This window comes from Prinia subflava, chromosome 6 (genome assembly GCF_021018805.1).
Source record: "Prinia subflava isolate CZ2003 ecotype Zambia chromosome 6, Cam_Psub_1.2, whole genome shotgun sequence".
NCBI classification, from domain to species: Eukaryota; Metazoa; Chordata; class Aves; order Passeriformes; family Cisticolidae; genus Prinia; species Prinia subflava.
Genome location: NC_086252.1, coordinates 18670289 through 18693281, shown reverse-complemented (window position 1 = coordinate 18693281; position 22993 = coordinate 18670289). Strand labels below are relative to the sequence as shown.

General features: G+C 40.1%; 1 protein-coding gene across 1 annotated transcript in view; it reads left to right on the top strand.

The window, feature by feature from the left end:
- The first annotated feature begins 2750 nt into the window (after positions 1-2750).
- Positions 2751-22993, top strand: part of RAPGEF4 (Rap guanine nucleotide exchange factor 4) — a 151147-nt gene continuing 130904 nt past the window's right edge. The window contains exons 1-3 of the mRNA XM_063400506.1: positions 2751-3491; positions 14870-15012; positions 16082-16170. Of these exons, the coding sequence (XP_063256576.1) occupies positions 3427-3491; positions 14870-15012; positions 16082-16170 (297 nt within the window). The 5' untranslated portion in view covers positions 2751-3426. The remainder of the gene's footprint in view (positions 3492-14869; positions 15013-16081; positions 16171-22993) is intronic.

Genomic DNA, 22993 nt, shown 5'->3' with positions numbered 1-22993 from the left:
TTAAAATCAGCTTAAGTGAAATTATTACTGCAGTTACTTGAAACTTCTTGAAGATTTTGGTATAATTAGTGGTATACAGAGCTTTCCACAGTAGCTTTCCTTTGTACTCTATTACTGTGTAATCTTAATAAATCTAATAAGTGATTTTTTTTCAAGCTCCAACAACTATGATTTAGTCTTTTGGTTCATATTTTTCACGGCAAATTTCTAATTGAAGAGAATTTATTTTTTTTTCTGGAAAACTTTAACAAGATCTCATTGGCTGTGTTTGAGTAAAAGTGAGGGAATGAGTATTTGTAGTGGCCAGAAAAATGCAAAGAAATAGTCAAAGTACTAAATTCTACATAATTTGCCTTATGTCCCATATTGCAAACAGCAGTTTGGACCCTACACATTTGAACTCTTATTCTTACAGGCATGGGATAACTTGAAGGCTGGCTGATTTCTTGTTTTTTTGTGGTTGAAGGACCTCTTAAGAGCATGGCCCTGTCACTTCTTCCTAAACTGTGCAAAGTTAAAAGGCCAGCTGACCTTTCACAAACCCCAGCTGGCAATTCTCCACTTCCCAGCAGCAATCTCCTGTGAAAGCATCTGCTATTTTTTTTTTTTTTTTGTCTGTATAATCACATCTCAGATTCTAAAATGTCCCATTAGCCTTCTGTTGAATACAGAGAAATTAAATCTCAAATATATCTTTTTGGTCATTGTTTTTTTTTTTTTTTACAGGTGTATCACTTAGAAAACTAATGAAGAATGGGCACTGTGAGGCAGCAGGAGGAGGTACAGGGTATAAACTAACGAAGTGTGCTTTAGCATTTCCTTCTAGTATATGTTTTCATAAACAAGTGGACACTTGACCCCATTAACACAAGGCCAGTACTCTAAAATTATGATTCCTAGGCTTGTTATGGTCTGAATTCTTAAGAGTCACAGGACAATCTGCATTCTGTTTGACTTCTCATGTGAGATATATAATGTGTATTTGGTACCTTCCATCTCGAGAGCACATGCACTGTCCTAGGGTCTGAGATTTCTGATTTCAATAGTCAGGAGCTAATGACCTTTCTATGCAGTTTGGAGACTCTTTGGTTGACACAGGCTGATATCTGAACTACTCAAATATTTATTCCTTGCTCTTTAAGTTTCTCTGAGAAGTTTCACTGGTATCTCAATCAGAAAGTGACATGATGACTCATAATACAAATGCCAGAGTTAATTTCGGCTGTCTTGCTCTAATTGCTCTCTAATTGGGACACTTCCGAATGAAGTATGGATGCAGGCAATGTTCCTGGCTCACTGTGGATATGTCTAGCTTACAACATGCACAAGGTGTTAAAGTCTCTTGTAATGGTTACTCCACAAAAAGATACCCATCTCGGAGTGGTGTCTGCCCTCAGCCAACATCCGTGAGCATCATCCCCTTTTTGCCGACCCTCGCGGCATTCCTTGGAAACCGAAGCGCTGGTAACCAGGGAGGGCTGTCCCAGGGCAGGGCCGTGGCTCGGTCAGGGGCAGGTTCACACCACAGACCCAGGGTTTGGGAACCGGCCCTGCTGAAGCCACTGCCGGGCCCCGTCCCGCCGCGTCCCGCCCCGCCCGCCCCGCTCCCGCAGGCCGCGCCGCTCCGCTGCCCCCTGGCGGCCGGGCCGGGCCGCGGAGCCGATGAACGTTTCGTGATGGAAGTACAAAATTAGGGAGTTTTACTGATTCATCTGTAATGTACGGACTGTGCTATGAATCATTCATTTGACTGAGAATTTAGAGCTCCTTACCTTTCAAGCTCTGGTTCTACTGGCTCTCAAACACTTGCATATTGGCAAATGAATAGCATTGATTTTCCTCGAATAGATTGATTGCTTGGATGCAAAAGATTCTTGTATTTTTTCCCCATGGACAACAGCAAAGGGAGAGCTGCAGCTTTGATCTCACTAACTGGAAGCCTCTTCCATTCCTCTGGCATGCACTTTAATTTTTTTTTTCAGGCAAAATGAAAGAATTGCCTTTTGTGGCATTCTCCTCTGCTATGCCGGTTTCTTAGCTGTATCCATTAGCAAAAGGGATCTTTAGATACATTTCTTTAGATTTTTCATCATACTGTTCAGTATCTCAATGTTAAAAGTTATTTCTTTATAAGTGCTGAAGAAGCTGTGGCAGCAAGGCAACCAACTAAAAGGCAGATGTGCAATATGAAGTAACACATGTATTTAAGGAATTACTTGGTACAACCAAAGAAATTACAACAATGGGCAGAGAAGAGAGCCCATGGAGAAGTCAGAAAGGCACTGGCAGATGATCACCATTTGAATTAATCATTTGTCCCCACACTGTAGAGAAGAGAGGAGTTATGAGCCTGAAGGAAGGCACAGTTTGAGTTTTATTTGCTATCACCTACACGTAAGCCCGAACATCCTGCTGAGATTCATACTGCTTCCCACCCTTCTTGCAAGGTACTGAAGGCAGTTGTGTTGACTCTAAGTGGAAGCTTATGGTCGTATACTGATTACTTGGGAAGATGCTATCTGAACAATTTATAGGAAATATTTAATAGTAAATATTTAATGTAGAATTTGCAAAACAGGGAGACCTGCTGCTCTGCATTCCTTCTTCTCCTCATCAGTTTTAAAATCACGTATACATTAGTATCATTAAACCCCCTGCACTTTGCAGGCCACACTAGCACAACAGCAGGGTGTGGGCGTGTTTCACTGTACACTAGACTCACCTTTCTCATGCTGTGTGTTGGGTTCTTTCCAAGTGCCAAATCCTCTTCACAGGCTCTACTGCCCAGCTCATTTTTCACGCACAAGAAATGAGAGACTTTGGCACACAGTTTCATGGGCGATGACAGGATGGACAGCAGACCGCAGTGAGGGTCCAGGAAAAAATCCTGAAATGGGGACTGCACCTTCCTTTCACTCACCCACTGTGCACTTATTGCTGGGGGCGGGGGAGACGGGACAGATACACAGTGTTCTGGAGGGCCGGTAAAATACTCCTGAGCTGCTTATTCCGATCAAAACTCTTGTATTGCCCCTCCAATTCAAACCAAGTCAAGGTGAAGCAAGGGCAGGGATCAGTGAGCAGGGTTCAGGTGTGGGCACCGAGGAGCTCACGACAGCCGGAGGAGGACACCACCTTTGAGAAGGGGAGTGACTTCTCCCGGCGCCCTCCCCGGGCCGCTCCCTGCCGGCGCGGCGGAAGCAGGGCCGGGGGCTCGCGGCGGCCGCGGGTCGCAGCCCGGGCGCGCGCGGACGCGTGAGGGCGGCGCGCGGACCCGCTCCCGCTGCGGCGGCGCCTGGGCGAGCCCATCGAGCGGCGCGCGCGGGGAGGCAGCGCGGACGGACGGACGGACGGACCGACCGACCGGCGCGCGGGCGGGGGGAGCAGCCGCCAGCCGGGTGCGCGGCAACCTGATCCCGGTCCAACATGGTCGCCGCTCACGCCTCCCATTCCTCGTCCTCCGGCGAGTGGATCGCGTGCCTGGATAAAAGGTATCGGCATCTTCCCAGGAGCGGCTGCGGAGGGATGCTGTGTGTATGCATGTACATGTATGTGTGCGCGCTGACACCCCCATCCCCGCGCTCCATCAGATCCTGCCTTACATAAGGAGCGTGCAGGTGGGAAGCAAAACGCCTGGGGGAAGCCAGGGCGGCGGGCAAGGATGAGGGCTGGAAATACTCCGGGCAGCGGAGGAGAGAGGCAGTCCCCACAGGGATCACTGCTCTCCGCCGGGAAGATGCTGCACGTGTTGGGAGGAGAGAGCTCCGGGGCGGGGAGAGGGCCTGGGGCTGCCAGCCGGGGACCTGCCGTATCGGCCATGGCACACCCGCTGCATTCCGCCCTCGCCCGCCCTCACGGCGCACCGGCCGTGCCTCCCCTCCGCTCGGCACACCGCCCCCGCCCCCGCTGCGGCAGCACAGCCCCCGAGGGCGGGCGGCAGAGGACCGGTGCCCCTTGTCCCCGCTGCGGCGGCACAGCCCCCGAGGGCGGGCGGCAGAGGACCGGTCCCCGTTGTCCCTGCTGCGGCGCTCCGCGGCCCGCGCTCGTCCCCCGCTTGCGGGTCAGGTGCAGGCGGGCGGCGGCACCGCCTGGGTGGGAGGCACGGCTGGCTGACGTGTGCTCAGAGGTGATGTGCGCGCTGCCAAAAATACGGGCAAATCATTATTAAAAAAGAAGTAAAATCAAAAATTCTCTGGAATGCTTTCTCTCGGGTGCTGCAGCCCAAAGTCTCGCAATGTCGAGTCGTGTGGTGGGTGGTTTGAATGCCCTTTGCTGTATTTATACCTTTGATTCCTGGATTAGTTGAGAAGTCATATAATTTCTGAACACTCACTGTGTCTCCTGCGGTCTAGGAATTTAGTTAACAGAAATGTAGACCATAGATGTCCTATGCAGCGCAAAACAAAGTCATCAGAGAGAATTCCCTTCTGTGGTGTATGGCAGCTGAGCACCGTGAGCACCGTGAGCCAGCTTTTGACAGGTGGTGCCATTTGGGGCTGTGCTGTGGAGGGAATCCTTTGTGCACATGGAAATGCACAAGTGATCTCTCCTCCTCATAGTTTCTCCTCTTTTCAGGTAACTCCTAGTCTTATAGGACTGCACTGCTGGTTAGGTTTTCCTTAGCACACCAGGTAGCAAATTGTAAGTTAATGGAACTTTTGGGCCTGACACCTACCACAGACGCTGATCCTCCTCTGTAATATGTGACTTAAGACTAACCTCTTAGAGATCAAATAATGCTTATAAATGTCGAAAGCACTCGTAAAGTAAATTCAAACAGAACTGTTGATGGTAATCTAGCTGTCTAAAAATAGAAGGGAGGCCTTTCTGTGAACTGACACTGAGTGGATGTGAAGGAGAGTATGAGTCCCAGTACTTTCAGATAGGTGGTCCTGTTGTTCCTGTTTTCCTGCGTGCAAGCCACTGTGAGATCCAAATTGTAAACTAAAATTCAGGACTTAATGAAGTACGTAGGCTTGGGGAGTAAATGATGTATTTAGGAAACGTATATGTGGTATTTAATTTAGAAATTTCTCTGTCATAATTAGTAAGCTGACCTTTTCTGTAACATAAATTTCTTTAGAAGTAGTAAGGTGAAACTTTTCTTTCACTTTTTGTTATTTGGAGTAAGCTAGTTGCACCAATTTGTTGAGTGGAAAGAATCAGTTCCAAGTGCTCTTAAGAATTATGCCTTGCCCTTTTCCAGAAGGCAATCTATATGTAGTTCAAAACCATAAAATGAAAGATCGCAGGTTTTTTCCTGGTCTCTGCTGTGCTCTGCTTTGTGATCACAGGGAGTACACTTATGGATTTTATTCTGCTTTTCCACCTAAAAATGTAGATAAAGAGTTTTTAATTACCTTACTCGTATTTCTAAAGTGTATTTATTTACTATAGATAATCTTATCAGTGTACTAATTTGAATTGTTATCAATGTCTATGTATTTCAAGCCTTCTAAAAACTGTATAGCATTTTCTATCCTAGGTGTGAATTCTGTGAATATGGCATCATTTAATGAGTAAATTCTCTATAGAGTGCTATGTGTTTTTACTAAATTATAAATAGAGTTTTAGTATGTTTAAGTCAATAAATACGTTTCTAGGAAGAAGACAGTTCTAAAACTGGTATGCTCTGGAACGTTAAGTGAGCCTCAACAAAGACAATTAAAATAACATGTAATATGGATTATCCAATATAATTATGTGGGGGAAAAAAAGTATTTGAAATGGAAGTAGCAGAATACATCGTGTATAGAAATGATGTATTTTGTATTTGTTCTTCAGGTTTTTTTCCCCAAATCATGTGTCAAAGTAGAACTAATAACATCTAAAATTAGAGCACATACAAAAATGAAGAACTGCCAAAATGTTACAGGAGAAATGTTATTACTGTGTAGGGTACTGTGGGCTGGGACTACCAGTGCTTTGTCTGTGCAGCTTCCATGTGTAGTTACTGGCCAGAAAAGTCAAAGATCCACACTTAAAAATCAAATACATGGACCAGTTCTTTTACCTTTCACGTAATAGTTGCCGTACCACTGATTTCTTAGGGAGCAGAAGTATCCCTCTAATCTTAGCACTTTCTGTATGTCTACTCTGCACATCATTAAAAAAGGGTCACTGATTTATGCATGTGTGTACAGTTAACTTAGGAAGAATGTCTTCTCTGTTCTCATGTGTTCTTTCACACCAAAAGCCATCTCACCAGGAAATTTCCATGTTGACAGTATCTTTACTGAATGGTAGACAAAGTTTTTTTTACATAACTATTATTTCTCTAAATCTGATCACATTTATGAATTCAGTTAATTGTTTTAATTGGATTCAGATGCAAACTTTTAGGGATGTATAGCATGCACATCTGCTAGAGATCCCAGGATTTCATACCTGGCTATGGAATTTTGTGTTTTTCTCTGAATTAAAGGTAACCTCCAGTGCCTTAGCAGACTGGAAGGGCAGATCACAGGACAAAGCATGTAACTTCACTGGCCTGTTGTGCTAAGAATGTTATGATCTTCGACTAATGACTTATAAATTATTTAAGTAGGAATGGGCTTTTCAAGGACATACTGTACATAATGAGCCTCTATAACCTTGTAATCCCTGTTAGTCTTGCCTCATTTATGTTTCAAAAACCTGAAATAATTCATACTGGGTAGTATCTCAGACCTGTTCTTCCCACAGTTTTGAATGTAAATTCAGATTGAAGCTACATAACAGCAACATATTTGAATCAGGATTTGTTTTTTTACTTCAGTGTAGCATGTATTTGAGATGGAAGAGATTTGACATTTGTTTGCTTAGTAGTAGACAAGGGGTCCCTTGTGAGCATACAGAAAGGCTAGAATAAAGAATTGATATTCTGAAAGAATTATTGTAGAATAAATAGAGAAAATGTTTATCATCCTCTATAACCTTTAATTATGTCAAAGATAATGGGATATAGATTTATAATCAGGCAGTATTATGAATACAGTTGCATTATGATGCAATTTTATTTTAAAATATATTTTTCTGCAATTGGTAAAACTTACACTATTTTCTATATGAATTTCTCCCTTGCTTTTTATTTGTAAACAAATCCATAGGAATATCACCATTTTCATGTAGTTTGCATGTGAACAAAATCATGGACTGCAGTTGCTGCTGGCTTGTGTGCCTCGTGTTTTGTGTCAGTATGATGTGTGACTAAGCTGGTGTATGCTTGGATCAAGTCTGTGTGGGGATGTAGCAGCAGAAGGCGCTGCAGTGGATGTGGAAACTCAGAGGCAGAGCTGTATAGACAGAAGCCTCAGTGCTTTCTAGCACTCATGTGAGGGTGCAGCCTTCTGAGAGTGATGAATTACAAATTTATCTTTCCACATCACACACCTCATTTTCTAGTCCAGTGCAAGGGTGCAGTCTTTGATGAATAATAAAAATAACAAAATACTCCTTTCCATGTTTTCTTAGAGAAACCAAAATAATTGTTAAGTTTGTAGGTTTGTGCATTTTATCAAATATGTGAATTCAGATTAAATCCTAGTGAGAGCAGGAGTCATATTTTTAAAAAAGTCAAGCTGTTTTATTCTTTGCACTCCAATTTACACATTTGCAGTATCGGCTTCCATTTGTTACATTCAATTGCAGTAAGTTACACACTTGTGCCATGGACAGGTATTAAGAGGAAGAGAAAGCTATTACCCCAGCTGAATAAACATTGTCATAGCCCACCAGAGCAAGGCACTACATGCACATGCCTTTTAGGGCATGATATATTCAAATTTAGTTGGTAGTCTCATGTGGTGGCTGCACAATTGGTATGCTGCATGTGCATCTGTAGGTTTTCTCTTTCACCGAGTGATACTGGAGTCATGTCTAAACTCTCATTGCCTGAGTTCCTTCTGACGTGTTGTTAGGATTTGATCTCTAAAATCCTATACTCTGAGCAAATTAAATTTCTTTTATAACAAAACTCCATATTCCAGCAAAGGAGTAAAAAAATGACAAACTAACTAACTGGAATTGTGCCCTCAAAGTCAGGTGTTCACCAGATATTTTCCAAATACAAGTATTTTCCTTATCTAGCATGACATCTGTTTTTGTCTGCATCATACAATTTGCTGTATTTAACAAAGCTTATCACTCTAATGATACTTCCTTTGTGCTGTGTTTTCTGCACTGTATTTGGCATGATCAGTTACTATTTCTCTGCTTTGTCAATATCCATGAATGTTTCCTGAACTGACTTGCCCTTCCATCTTTGAATTCGTCAGTTGTCAAAATGTAAATCTGTAAAACTTCTTTCATTATTCCTGTAAGTTTTAAATTTTCACTAGCTGTAACAATGCAGATCCTAAATCAGGAAAGGTGCATTTAGCGTGGTGTTATTGGTGAATAGTGGTGGCCAGAGTTTGAATTGAGGGATATCATCACTTGCATATTGTTCAATTATAGATTTCATTTGTAGTGTGTCTCAGAGTCTGTCTTCATATTAAAGTGCCTTTAAGGTTTATTATGAAGGTACAGTACTGGTTAATGTAATTTCTTCTGGATTTACTTCTGTCAAATGGAATTTTAACTGTCCTGAGCTCCAGTTTATGAAATTTGGAGGTTTAATTCAATAAGATTTAGTCACATCTTGGTTACTAATCATGTGTAATATGTAAAGATTCTCACAAATGAAAGAACATAATTCTGCATTTTTATTTCTCCTGAATTATTCTGTCTTTCTAGATGGCAAATGAAGGTGGACAGGAGTCTATTTCCTACTAGATCTATATTGTTCAGGTAGTATATTTTAAGCTTGAGATGAGTCTTTATGAATGTAATTAGTTAATAAACACATCTTTTGCCATTCCACTATATATACAGATCTAAAAATTGACCTTTTGGAAGGTTACATAATTTATACATCAGGGTATGTAAAGAAACAAGCACACTTGGTTGCTCTGTTTAATTCTCCAATAATTTTTCAGTATATTGATCAAACTCAGTCAACTGAGTAATGTGATAATGAGATAGGTAAAGAAGAGTCCCCTGTTCCCTGGGGAGAGTCCCCTGGTCCTTGCTGAAGAAGACAGAAATCAACTATAACAAATTCTGTCTGACTGCAGCTGGCAGCCAGGGAGTCTGCATTTAACTGGCCTGTCCTTGAGTACCTGTGTAGGTCAGGATTATCTACAGTATTTCTTGTGCCTTATGTAGCAGGACCTGAGAGATTATCACAGGGATTCTGAGTGTAGGTGACAGTAGTGTTTCATTGAAAACTAAGCATGAGCAATTTTACTTGTGTTGCTTTTTTTCCCCTAAGCTCCAGAATGATTTGGGTGTGTAAGAGTCCTAGGGAACAGTGTTTAAGTAAAATTTTATTTCTTTTTTGTCAGAGGAAATGAGAGCTGGAATCCCAAAGTCTCTTAAAATGACATTCAAGAGAAAATAATAGTAATTTGATTATTATTTAAAAGCCTCATGATGAGGCTTTTCCCAAGGGAAAGAGGATCTGAAATGTGAGTGCTGAAAACAGAATTGGTAATACTAGTGTAACAAGTGGAAATTGCCTCTTGGTGGGGGTTAGTTACCTTCTGTTGCTGTTGAAGTGTAAACCCTTAGCTGGAAACTACTTCAGATTAAAAGTAACTTCATTTATTGTTGGCATTTAAGTGCCTTACTACAGATCTAAAATGCTTTGATAGATCACTGGTATTTCACTTTTAAATTTTCCTTTCTCAAAGAGAAATTAAAAAGCCTTACAGCATTGCCTGGAGGAGAGAGTTTCAGTATTGCCCTGTTCCCTCTAGGAAAAGATGGTCTATTGGTACTGGTATTTTTCTGCATCCTACTGCATTGTTTTTCTGCATGTCAGGAAAAGACAGGAGAAAGTACAGGGAGCATAGAGAAATGATCTGGTTTTAATTGGCATTCCTTGGTGCTGTCTCCTTGCTCATGTTTCCCAGCCGAATATATTTTAAAGTACTGTTAAATTCACTAAATGGTCCATGGTAGTGGTTGCTGGTACTTTCCAGCTCATTGAGTTTGCCTTTGCATCTTTGCATTGATGCTTTGGTTTTAACCTGGCAATGAACCCGTTTTATTTGTCTGTTCTAGTGTTTTAGCTATTTTCTACAAACAGTTTCAATAGTGGAAGAAATAGATCCATCTGCTCATCTTTCGTGGGCTGTTCATTGCTGTCTGCATTGAAATACTGCTGTTTTAAAAAGTTAAAAAGATCAAGGAAAGGAAATTCAATGCTTTCATTTAGTTAGAGTATGATTCAGGTTTTTGAAGACATTTTCTAGAAATAAACATTTTAAAATTGTAGCCATCTTGGCAAAGAAGGTAAAACCACTTATATTCTGGTTTTTCTTTCTCAAATGTCAAACCCGCTATGAGACAGAACCTAAAAGAAAGGTAACAGAAAGTAATATGTTATAGTTGGATTAAGTTTACATAAGCAAACCATAGAAGTCTAAATTGTTTTTTCTTCTAGGTTAACAAGTCTTTAATAACATCCTACATAAACATTCAAATGCTTTGTCTTAAAACCATCAAAATAAGCTCTTTTATAAAGCTACATGTGAGCAGAAATACTTTGCCCAGATTGTGTATGTGAAGAATTGTAGAAGTTATCCTCTGTCTTTGAACTTTGGGCTTTAGTAGTTTCCCTTTAAAAATACAGAAGAGAATTACAGAATGGCTTGGGTTGGAAGGGACCTTAAAGGTTGTCTCATTCCAACCCCTCTTGCCATGAGCAGGGCCAGCTTCCACTAGACCAGGTTGCTCAGGGCCCTAGCCAGCCTGGCAGTGAACACTGCCAGGGATGGAGTATCCATAGTCTCTCTGGGCAAACTGTTCCTGTGCCTCACCACCCTTGGAATTTAAAATCTATTCCTAATATCTAATTTCAACCGACCCTCTTGCAGTTTAAAACCACTGCCCCTTCACCTGTCACTACATGTCTTGTCCTTCTCCAGCTTTCTTGTAGGCCCCGTTAGGTACTGGAAGGTGCTCTAAAATCTCCTTGGAGCCTTCTCTCTCAGCCTGTGTTCATAGGAAAGGAGCTCCAGCCCTCTCATCACCTTCATGCCCCTCCTCTGGACTTGCTCCAGCAGTTTGCATCCTTATTATGCTGGGAATTCCAGAGCTGAATGCAGTGCCTCATGTGGGGTCTCATGCAAGCAGAGAGGGGGACAATGATCTCCCTGGACCTGCTGGCCGTGCTGCTTTTAGTCCTGCCTGGGATATGGTTGGCTTTCAGGGCTGCCAGCACTGCCAGCTCTAGTTGAGCTTAACAGCCTTATGAGGATAGGCTTCAGGCAGATTTTTCTTTATGATTGCCTTTTACAGGTAGTCAAGCAGACATTGTCAAGACCGTTGTTTTATCTCTATAAAATATGCTCCTGAAATCTTCACATCCAAATAAGTAGGGGTAAAATAATCTTTTGAAAAAGCCTTATTGACATAATTGAATAGAAATGTGTGACTAGCATTGATGCTGTCACTTGTATATGCATGCTCTGGTGTTGGATTGAAGAAGCAGATGATATCTTGAGTGAAAACATTGTGGGCAGCTAATCACTTACTATGCTCTGAAGAGGCAAATCAGTAATATAAGTAAGAAAGCATTTTGGGGTCAAACAAAGCAGAAAGGCCTGTTGGGTAGTGAAAATAAATTACTCCTGCTTTTCATCTCTTCCTAATAATTTATTTGGTAGCCCTACTGTGCAACTCTCAAAGTGCCCCTTGGCTTTGGCTACTGTGAAATGAAATGTCAGCACAGTTTGACTTTAAAATTTATTTTAAATTGGGTGAGGTAGTCTAGGGAGGAGTTGCTTCACTGGGATGGAGGCATAGATTTTCTGCAGATTGCCTTAAAATGCTTTTACTTTAGTTCATACGTTTACCAAATGATAGCTGAAGAATCTTAATTGATTTAATGTGTTTGTTCACACTTTTAGATTAACCTATGGTCCTGATTCAATACATTGGTCTTGACATTTCAGAAATGGGTACAGGACAGAAGCTTTAGCAGAAAATCCAGTGGTAGCTGAAGACTGCAATGTGTTTTTTGACTTTGCCCATGGATATGAGGTTGTAACTCCGCAGCATCAGCAGTGAACGGATACTTCAGTAGCATCAGCATCAATGTGACAGAATGGAACAGAAATAAATCTGCACCAGCAGAAGTTTAGCGGAGGAGGGCTGAACTCAGTGGGACTGAACAACAGTGATGATCACAGAGAACTGACTTTAGGTACTTTGGTGAGATATCTGGAAAGGTCTTCCCAGGGGGGTCTGGAGCCATATTTGGTGTGTAGGGATGTTCCGTCGGATTGACTTTTGTAGCCTATCTTTGTGTTCTGGGGAATGGTTCCATTCTGGATTAATACCGTTGCCTTTTTTAAGTGTGACTACAGTGAAAATAAAGCTTGAATAATTCTCTGTCTGCCATCAGTAGTACTTTCCTATTAATAGATTGAATCATTAATGTTCTAAGGACTATATTATAACGTTAGGTGTTTAAGTATTACTCCAAACTATGCTTTACAAAAAAACAAGTTTACAGTAAGATAGCTGTGCTGAGGAAATAAATTTATGTTGTCCTATCCTGTTTGTGTTCCAGCTTAGGCAGCTTGTACTTAGGAAACAGAAAACAAAATTTGGCATCATAAATAGATTAATGTTAAGTTACTGATAAGTAATGTCAAGTTAATGATAATTACAAGTTACCATTATGATAATATTATTAAAAGATGCTTTGTAGAATGTGGACAAACTTTGCCTGAGTTTTGCAGGCCTATGGAAAAGCAGTTAGTTGATGCCATGTTACATTTTTCTCAGTAAGTAATACTTGGCTTTTGAAACCAGATTCATTGCTATAGATTATAGAAACTTAGTAGAAATTAGTTTGAGTGCTGTCTGAAATTCTACACAGGCAAAATTTCATGTGCTCCTAAAGGACAAGGGCCACCTCAGCTTGGGACACCTGTTGTTAATTCCTTACTCCTTAACATTGAGGACATTTCCCACGAGCTCTGAAAGAAATCCAAAGGCATCTTGTTGTCAAACAAGTTGAATCCTCACTAATTTTAATGAATAAGAATTCATAATCTTAAACAAACAGCTAAATCTTGAACTGGATGATTTTCTGAGAATGATCTCACCTTTTTGACTTGTTGGGTTTTGCTGTTATTTCTGAGAGTCAATAAATTAAGGTAGTTAGTGTTTCAAGAGTTAGTGTAGTTTGGGTAGAGATCTTGTATAAGTAGATTGTAAATCTGTTGGCAAGCTGCGCCTCCTAATCTTCTTAAAAGGATTTTGACAAGAGAGTTAATGCTTATTAGTACTTGTCAGCTAGTTCACAGTCAAGAAAAAAAGAAATGGGTGAGAATCTTACTTGAAATATTTCAAAAGAGAGCTATTGTGGTTGATTGTAGTTTGAAGTGGTAAGAGGATGTCACTGTGATGTAGAAGCAACTGCATTCACCAGAGAATTATTATTCTCATCTGTACTTAATAAGGGTAAATTAGAGTATAAACGAGGATAGAGATTTAATCCCTCTTAGATATAATTTAATAAGAAAGATGAAATACAGAGATTTTATGCAAGTAGGGTCTGGATTTCTTCACTGAGACAAAGATTTGGGTTCCTTAAAGTCTTTGATTTACAAGAGGAATCTTTAAAAAGTCTTTTTGGAAGGAGCGCTTACACTGTGGGTATAACAATAAGGTGAATAAAGATACATTTTGTGAACTAAGTCCTTGTTCATTGTAGCTTCCTGACTTCTGTTCATTGTAAGCTCATCAACTGAGAAGGACGTTTTTGTCAGTGAAATTAACTAGCAACATTTGAGTGAGTGATAGGTCTAATGATTAATAACAGTTGTCTCTGTTATGTCTTTATACATGAATGATTTCTGCATCTGATCCAGCATGATGTCCTAGGAAAATTCTGTTTCGTTCTGTCCTTACTAGTTTACATTTAGTCTGTTATAATTTTTTTTTTCTAATGTTGTCAGCTAATGTTTGGCTTACCTGCTGATTCATAATGTTTGACAATCACATTTAAAGTGTGTTACAGATCTAATTAACTTTATTTAATAAATATGTAGTAATATGCTGAACCTGCTGAACTACTGGTCTACATGCTACTTTGTTGTAGAGAGTTCTACAATTTTATTTTTTTTGAAATCTTGGGGTTTTTTTAAAAGGTGTTGCTGTCAAAGATTTTAAATATTTTAAACATGCAAATTAAAGCTCGTGACTGTTACTGATGAGAAGTTAAGATTCTTGCTTGCATATTTAATTTGTCCAACACTAAGAGACAGAAGCTTCGTAGAAGAGAATGTACTTATTAAAGTTGTCCTTCTTCCTTGCAGGTGAGAAGAGGAAAGTCAGTTAATAGTCAGTAAAATGCAGAAAAGAAGCCGGGATGTAGGAATTACTGTTGCTATCTAATGCTTTCCATTTAGCCAGATAAAGAACATGTGTTTTGGGCACTGATTCCACAGACCTCCTCTGTGTTTGGACGTCTCTTTGTTAATGTTTTCTTTCAAACCTAAAACTATATGTCACTCTAAGATCTTTAGGATAAGGACTATCATATATGTGTCATCATATATGCTTTTACAATGATGCTGCATCATTACTTTGATGCTGAATGGGCTTCTGGACACTGCCTGTGTCAAAATGGTGAGAATCATGCTCAGGTTGATAAAGGGCAGTTGTTAGGATGTCTTGGAAGGATTTCATTATGTAGTTGTAAAATGCATTTTAATTTGTTTACATTATGATGTGATGTTTAATGCAAACATTTGTAAGTTCAGCACATGCAGGTGGGGACGTTTCTCTGATAAAGCCCTTGAGAATGTTGTCTTTTGTTTTCTTACAGGCCTTTGGAACGCTCTAGTGAGGATGTAGATATAATATTCACACGGCTGAAAGAAGTGAAAGCTTTTGAGAAATTTCATCCAAACCTTCTCCAGCAGATATGTCTCTGTGGATATTATGAAAATCTGGAAAAAGGAATCACATGTAAGACAGCTTCGTATGATTATGTATTTTATGTAGATAAACTTGGGGGTTAGGCTGAGATTGTCTTTAGGAGATCAATGAGAACAGTCAGTGGAAGGTTTACAGTCACGGTCACGGGGCAAGGCGGGACTGAAGTGCTGCTTGCTGTACAAGTGCAGTGTGTAGTGAGTCTATGGTAATGAGGCATACATGGATGTAAGACTCTGCCACTGCTCTGTTGAAAGATTACAGGGCACTCATTGGACAGAAGCCTTATTCTTCCCCTGCAAATGCATTATTGATTGCTTTTGCCAGTGCTTGTGCTGTCAGGGGCAAAGGTGTATCAGCGAGGACATCACTGATAGCGGGTGGTTTCCAGGCACCCTGGCTAGCACAAGCCAGACCTGCAGAGCTGCAGACTGCTGCAGGTGCAGCAGCTCCGTGCCTGCTCTGGCAGCTGTGGACACCTGTGCTTGGTCTGTGAAGCTGAGATGGAAATAAGTGGTAGTCCTGTGATGGGCATGCGTACCAGGGGAGTAGCTGATGAAAACCTGTGGTATTAGTAGAGTCTCAGAAACACCTCAGGTAAGTCTGGCATGCAGCACTGGGGTTTGCTTAGAGTAGCAGGGATTTTGATACTCTGTAATCACACAGTTGGAATGCCTGGACATCAAAGTCTTGCAGTTGCTGTTCAGTCAGAACTCTTACTGAATTCAGTGGTAGCTGTGTCTACACTGGAAGATCATGAATTTCAAAGGGACTTTGTTCAGAAAACCTTTTTCCTTGTTTGTTTTGTTTCTTTGGTTGGTTAATTAACTAAGAGAACAGTAGAGCAGAAACAAACCAGGGAGAAGAGGGAAGGAGTTCTATGTGCTTTCGTTGCTTCCATAGTGTATTGACTAGTTTACTAAAATACATGCTTTTCAGTATAATTGGAAATATTACTGTAATAGTAAATAAGTAATTTCATATGACAGGTTGTGTAGTGCCAGCAGTGACTGCAGTATTGCAGTAATATGTAGAGAAAATGTTTATTACTGTTGGTAAACTTGAAGTGATAGCTCTTATTTACAAGATTTCATCTTTCCAGTATTCCGCCAGGGTGATATTGGGACAAATTGGTATGCTGTCCTGACAGGATCACTGGATGTGAAGGTGTCTGATACAAGTAACCACCAGGTAAAATCTATTTTTCATTGCAACCATCCAGTCAGTAGTACAAAGAAAGAATATCGTTTGTGGTGAGGTAGATAATGACACATTCTGTACAGATATTTTGTCATATCACAAGGATGTATATGTTTCTCTGAGTCTCTTTCAGTCTCAGTTGTCCTTAGTCTAAGGAAGGCAAATCTTGCCATTGATTTCAAGAAACTGAAATGTAATGCTCTGGAAATGGTCTACATGGTCATGTGAAACAAGACTGCTCTCTCTTTTCCAATAATGCCATTGAAGTTGTGCAAAAAATCGGAGAGTTGTTAATTCATTCCCTAGAAATATTTTAATTCAGTTCTTGTGTTCAGGCATTCAAAGTGAACCCACTAGCAGTGCAGTCTAATAACAGCATGATGCAGTCTCCACTGCAGAAATGGGGAAGTATTGCAGTAATAGCAGATTATTGGAACTGCTGCCATGTTGGACAAGAAGCCTATAGGTAATACCTATTCAGTCTTGAGAAACAGAAGAACAAGTAAAATTCTCCTTAAATTTAAAGTGGTTTCTCAGTACCTTGGTGCTCCTAGATTTGTAAAATTTAGAGTAAATAAAAATCTAAAAGGATGAGATACTTCTCCTAGTGTCTCCCATCCACGTTGTCTAACGTCATGCTGACAAGTCACGCACTTGCTGTTGTGAGGTTGGTCTTCTGGGAAGGCGTCCTGTCCATTCCCTTCTCCCACGTTTGAGATCGGTGATTGTCCCATGATGTAGCTCAGCAGGGGGCTGTACCTCTGATAAGGGACTCGTTGTGCCTTCACATGAGCAGTATAGCTACCCAGGACCTGACAGAGACCACTACCTATTTTCCCCACCTGGGCTGAATATAGCATGTGTAGGATGGTGGTGGTGTATTCTTTTCCCGAAGTTTGGATGATTGAGGAAAGTTTTTTTGCTCATAGTGGAAATTGGATTTTTTTCACTTTGTTGAGCATTGCATCCCCATTGAAATTGGGTCAGAATGCAAGTCAAGGCAGTGTGTGAGTACTGGGTCTTTATACTTCCTGCAGTAAAATGATGCAAAAGGAACTTATTTTGTAGTATTTTTAGCAACCTCTTAACTGTACTAAGTAGAGATTGATTGAGAGTATAATTAGCTTAATTTGAGCAATTCTTGGCATGGCCTGGCTGTCATTGGTATTGTCACAATTTGGAACAGTACTGGGCTCTTACGAGACTCTTCTCTGTGCATGTCTAAAGCAATCAGGATTTTCTGGTGTTTGCCAAAAGATGGCACTACACTGTTGTAAAGAATCAATGCTCTTTACTCAGAAAATAATACATTTACACAATGTGGATGTTAAATTAAGAATCTCTTTGGAGTGTTGATTTGTTCCATTAAATGGAGTACGGAAAACTAGTTTCTTAATGAATATAATGTAAATATTTTTTTTCTGCTTGTTCAGGTTAACTTCATTTTCCTGCCAGTAGGAAGCGATTGAACTACAATTCATGTAATTCTAGTTCTAAAAATTATTCTTACTTATTTCTTTACCTCACATTTCCTTCTCATACAAACAGTGAACTGAATTCTTACCACTGTCTAGATGCCATAGAATACAGCCTCACTGCCAGAAAGATGGCAGTCCATGCATTTACCATTCCCGTCTGGATAATTTTGATGTTTGGGCTCTCCTAAATACTATTTGAGTGCAGCATTTTCTCTGGTTTTGCTCCAGCTTGGTGTGTATACCATGTCCCTCCTTGTCCATTCTTGGTCTCCCTCTCATCTCCTGCCTGGATGTGGTTCCAGTCTTGTCTGTACGTTCTTGTTGGCATGCTGCTGGTCGTTCTTGAAGCACTTGCTAGCACTGGCTGCCTGCTGTGCTCACTGCAAACCCAGATGATGGAGGCAATACAGTTGGATTGCTGTCACGCAGCCCTGGCACACTCGGTGACAGCATTGAGCTCCCAGTGGGAATTGGATGAGCAGTGCATAAGATGTAGGGGTGCTTGAAGGACATTTTCTAATCAGATCACCCAGGAGTGAGGGTTCCTTTGCAAAGTTGTAATAATGACTAATTGCTCTGCTGTTACTGTTATACCAATCATGTAAAAGTACAGGATTATTCCGTGTTTCCTAGTAGGAGAGAAACTAACTTGGTATTTAGGTTCCTATTGGTTAAAATGTCTTTAGACATGGCTAATTAATTGGTACACTGTTTAATACTTCAGATAAACAGGAGGTTGTATTTGACGAGCTCCTGAGTTTTCTTGCAGCTTGAATTATCCTACGATTATATGATGATGCTTACAGTGTTAATGTAAATATGGAAAATAAATTCTCTTGATTAAAAATATACAAGTCCCACTTTTCCTAGGTGTTTATCTGTCTACTTGGGAAACTTAAATTTCACCAAACCTAGGAATTATTGTGTAACAGCTACCATGTGCTACCTCCCTGTGCAGTCACCTTTGGTGATTGGTTGCTTTCTCCCATTAGAAGTGCAGTAAGTTTTTGTGCTCTTGGTCCCTACTAAAATGGCTTAATAGCCTTTGTTCCTACAGAGGCATGTAGGAACATGCGCTAGAAATTAAATCTTAATGTACTAATGGATGAAGACTTCAGTCTAGTAAGGTATTAATTCACACACATTCTTGCTGCACAGCAGCATGTAGATGCCTGTGGTTTCTCTGAGAAGATATTAGTAATACTGATTACGACCAAGCTGAGAATTCATATAAACAGAAATATTCATACTAGCTATTATTTGATACTATAATAAAAGGACACATTATAATATATATAATATTGAACGTTTTAGTATAATATAAAATATAATAAGACATAAAATATTATTATAATTATATTTTATTATAATAAAATTACATCTATTGTTTTAAAGGCTTTAATAGAGACAGACACAGATATTTAGGACCTCATAAAGCCTTGCTTTGATCCTGTTTTGGAAAAATCCTTCCTGCTTGCAAGGCTGTGTTGTGTCACGGGAGGGCAGTGTTGGCACACAAAGCAAACCCCTGTGCAGGCGGTGCTCGGCGCTGAAATGGATACTTGGAAAATCGTATGCGATTATTTAATACACACCTGTTTTGAAGAGTTTGGCCAGAGAAATGAATCGCTGTTAATGTTAGCTTTGTTCCAACGAGGTGGTAAATGTGCTGGTAGTTTCGTTTGCCATTGGAATGGCTGTAGAGACTTGACAGGATTACTCATCCAGTACATCCTGAGTGGAGTCTGTCATCTGTGCAAACTATTTATGGATTTTTCTGTGTATTCAACAATCAAGAAGAGACCGAAGAGGACTTTTTTCTAAGGTGAAAAGGTCTCACTGTGAATTCCAGAGGTAACTGTAATGAACTGTTTTTGTCTTGCCTCAACTTGTTTGTAACAAATACCTTCATAAATACTGTACTTAAAAGTCATAGAAAAACATAGTTAAATTACCTTCAAAATAAACAGAAAATGCAGCCTCTGTGGAATATATCAGAAAGAGATCTTTACCCTCAGTTGTGATCAGATTCTGAATTTCATTTTTATTTGGCACTGTTGCCTACCCAAAGTTAGGAATAGTAACTTCTAGTAATAGAAGTTTCTCTTAGATATGTTCCTGGTTTTGTAGTGTTTTAAAAACACTGCTGACTGCCTTGTGTGTGTTTTATTTTTGAACTCTGTTTTGTAGATGAACAGTCTACGGATGACTGTTGGCAATGTCTCAGAATAAAGCTGGGAATAAATGCATTATGACAAAAGCATCAGTGTTACGTTGTTGTCAGATTCTGCAACACTGTGATTTTCTGAATTAGATTCAGAGCCATTTAGGGCAAAGATTCTTCTGATAAACCATGAAGAAATGGAGAGAAGAAAGATGAAGACCAAATGGCAATTTGATCTGCAGTTTTGCTGTATTTTGCCAGCTGAATCATAGGGTGTGCCAGGGCCTATTGCCAGCTTATCTTGCCTGTGTTATGGTGGGGTTTTTTAAGCAGGTCAGTTTTTAAAAGCAGACCAAACTGAATGTAGGGCATTGACTTAACAAACAAAATTAGCCTTTTTTAGAAAAGCTTTAAAGGAGGAGCCGTGAGTACTTGGATGGTACAGCAGTGTCAGCTGTAAGAAGATCCAGAGGGCTGAGGATGAAAATCCAAATAAGTTAGTGGGGTTGCTGAGAAGAATGACTGTGAGAAAAGAGATTCAGATATTCATGTATGAAATGGGAGAATTTCACAGCTCTTTGAAAGTGAGGACAAAGGAGGTATGTGATAAGATGAAGTGGCCTCAAGGAAAGGGATTTAAACAGGGTAGTCCTTGCAGTACTGCTTTCAGCATGTAAATGCCATTATGTATTTTGGAGATAACCTATGTGAAGTTGTGACATAGTTACAACTATGTTCTGTAGTTAGCAGCATAAATATGCCTAAGCTAGCTTTAAATTATTTAGTTTGAGCATGAGAGCTACTGTACCTGTTGTAACACAGAGATTGGCTGAACTAATGTAGTAAGCTGAGGAGCAGTGTGTTGGCTCATGCTGAGCTCCACAGTGTTGTGGTTGTGCTAATTTTGGTTTTGAACTAAGCTTATGGAAGTTAATATAGAAAAATCATTTCACTTCTCTCTGCCTGGTGATGTAGGAAAACATCCAAGATATTGCAGGTAGCTTTTAGAAGATCGGATAGAAAGGTATGGAAATAATGAATGTGGTATTACAGTACAGTTAGTCTAAACTATGCATATTTTAATTAGGTACTAGAAGAGAAGTTGCTCACAGTTTTTGTTGAAGCATATTGCCTTCTTTAAGCAAATAACCTTGTCTTCTGTAAAAAGGGTGGCCTAACATCTGTTTGCAAACTGCAGTTTTAGTGTGTTTAGATGGTATTTCTGTGTTATTGTTAGAACTAGTTTGATAAAGATTTCTTATCTGAATAGCTGAAACACTCAAGTGAAGGTAATGGAACAGAAAAATCAATTCATAGTTTACTTTCATGTATATCCTTGGTTTCTGTTATAAAAGGAAATTTTTGCTGAGGACAAACTGAACTATGTCAAAATAATAATAAGCAAACTTCCCAAAATGCCAGCTTTTGTTTGCAAAACTCCAGTTAAACACAGAGATAGTGTGATGTCCTGGAGAGACACAGATGCAGAGGTGAGATAAAGATGCCAAGGTAGAGGAAACTGATGAAATAAAAACCAATCTAGCTACATCAGCTCCCTTATAAACAAAATGTTGAACAAACTAAAATTTCAGAGAAACATCCCCAATCCCTTTGACCCCCAATACTAGTAATATTTTTCCCTGTTTTCTTCATTTCACTTTCTGACACCATGATTTCTTTTACACACAGTCCAAAAATTCTGTTTGCCGGGTTGAGAAACAGAAGGGGAGGGGTCACAAGTCAAGGAGGAGGGTGCAGGATGATCCTTGTCATGGTGGGGAAGGGAATAAAGCAGAGCCTTGTTTCTGAGTCTCATCCAGCCCATAAAATAGTCTTGCAAATTCAATAATGTTTTAGATTGATGAAAGGGTGAGGGAAAGGTTTAAGAATGTATTCCCTGCATGTGTCTCATGTGGCAGTAAAAGTCAGTGAAACTGAATACAGAAACAGCCTCTGATTTGAATGCTACTGTTTTCTAGTGTGTACAGAGGACAGATAGCAATGGAAGCAATTGCATCTTTCTAAGTCTCTAATACTGCCTTTTAAATAGCTGTGTGAATGTTAGCTGGTTACCAGGCACTAGAACCCCCTGCTGCTTCTGGGATTGCAGAGGGGAACAGCAAACTGAGTTTTGAGCTGCCAGCAATCGTCCTGAAGTCTTCACTGAACAGCAGGAGATTGTTGAGTGTAAGGTTAACAGGTGTAATAGGAAACACAGCTGATTCCCCAGCAGGCTGGGGATGTATAAACAGGGAGTAGTGAGGAAATGGGGCTCTGAAGCCTCAAAGACAGTGTGTAGGTCTGCACTCCAGCTGGCTGTGAAACTGCATCTCTGGAGAAATGTGATGGCTGGAGAAAAATGTGAAAGAACTCGATGGAAGCCTGGACTTTCCTTTAACGAACGTAGATAGGACCATTCCAGCCTCCTGATCTAACACCCCACTGTGTTAATTTATTTCTTAAGCTTAACAACTGCCTCATCAGAAGTTATTAAGTAATTTCTTAACCAATATGGATCTTTTTTTCTTTTCATATCTGTTCTGCCATTAAAGATTATTCTGTAAGGTTGTAAACAGTCAGAGAAGGTGAAATGTTTAAAATTAGTTTTATCTTTTGAAGAGAGGGGAATGACTGAGAAAGAAGTTAGATGTAAACAATGTTTATGATGCATCTACAGGAAAAGTTTCTTTTATGCCAGGCTGTTTGGTTGTCCTGTCCTGAACAGAGCTCTTTTATCTGAGCTGTCTGAATAGGCTTGAGAACAATGTATTGGGTATCTGGAGATCAAATTTTGTGTGAGCAGTAGGCACATTTTCTTTGTAGCTCCTTTGACCGCCATTGTCAGTATTATAGCATGCATAGAGTGTTTCAGCTCTGACATGTAAGCTTGGGAAGGCAGATTTCAGTGTATAAACTGTATTGTAGTCTGTTTGTATAGACTTCTATTTAGGTGCCTAGGTGTTCATTCCCAAATATTCTTTCTTTTAAAGAAAATCTGGTCTTACTTTCCTTCTCTAAAAATTTATTTTTGACAGTTGGTACATTTTTCCTAGATCTTCTCTGAGACATAATTGATTTTGTTTTCCCAAACACACAATTTTATATGGTAACATCTGTGTAAGAGCAATTTGCTATGGTTCAGGGAACTGGACTATTATGGGCTTTTGTCTTT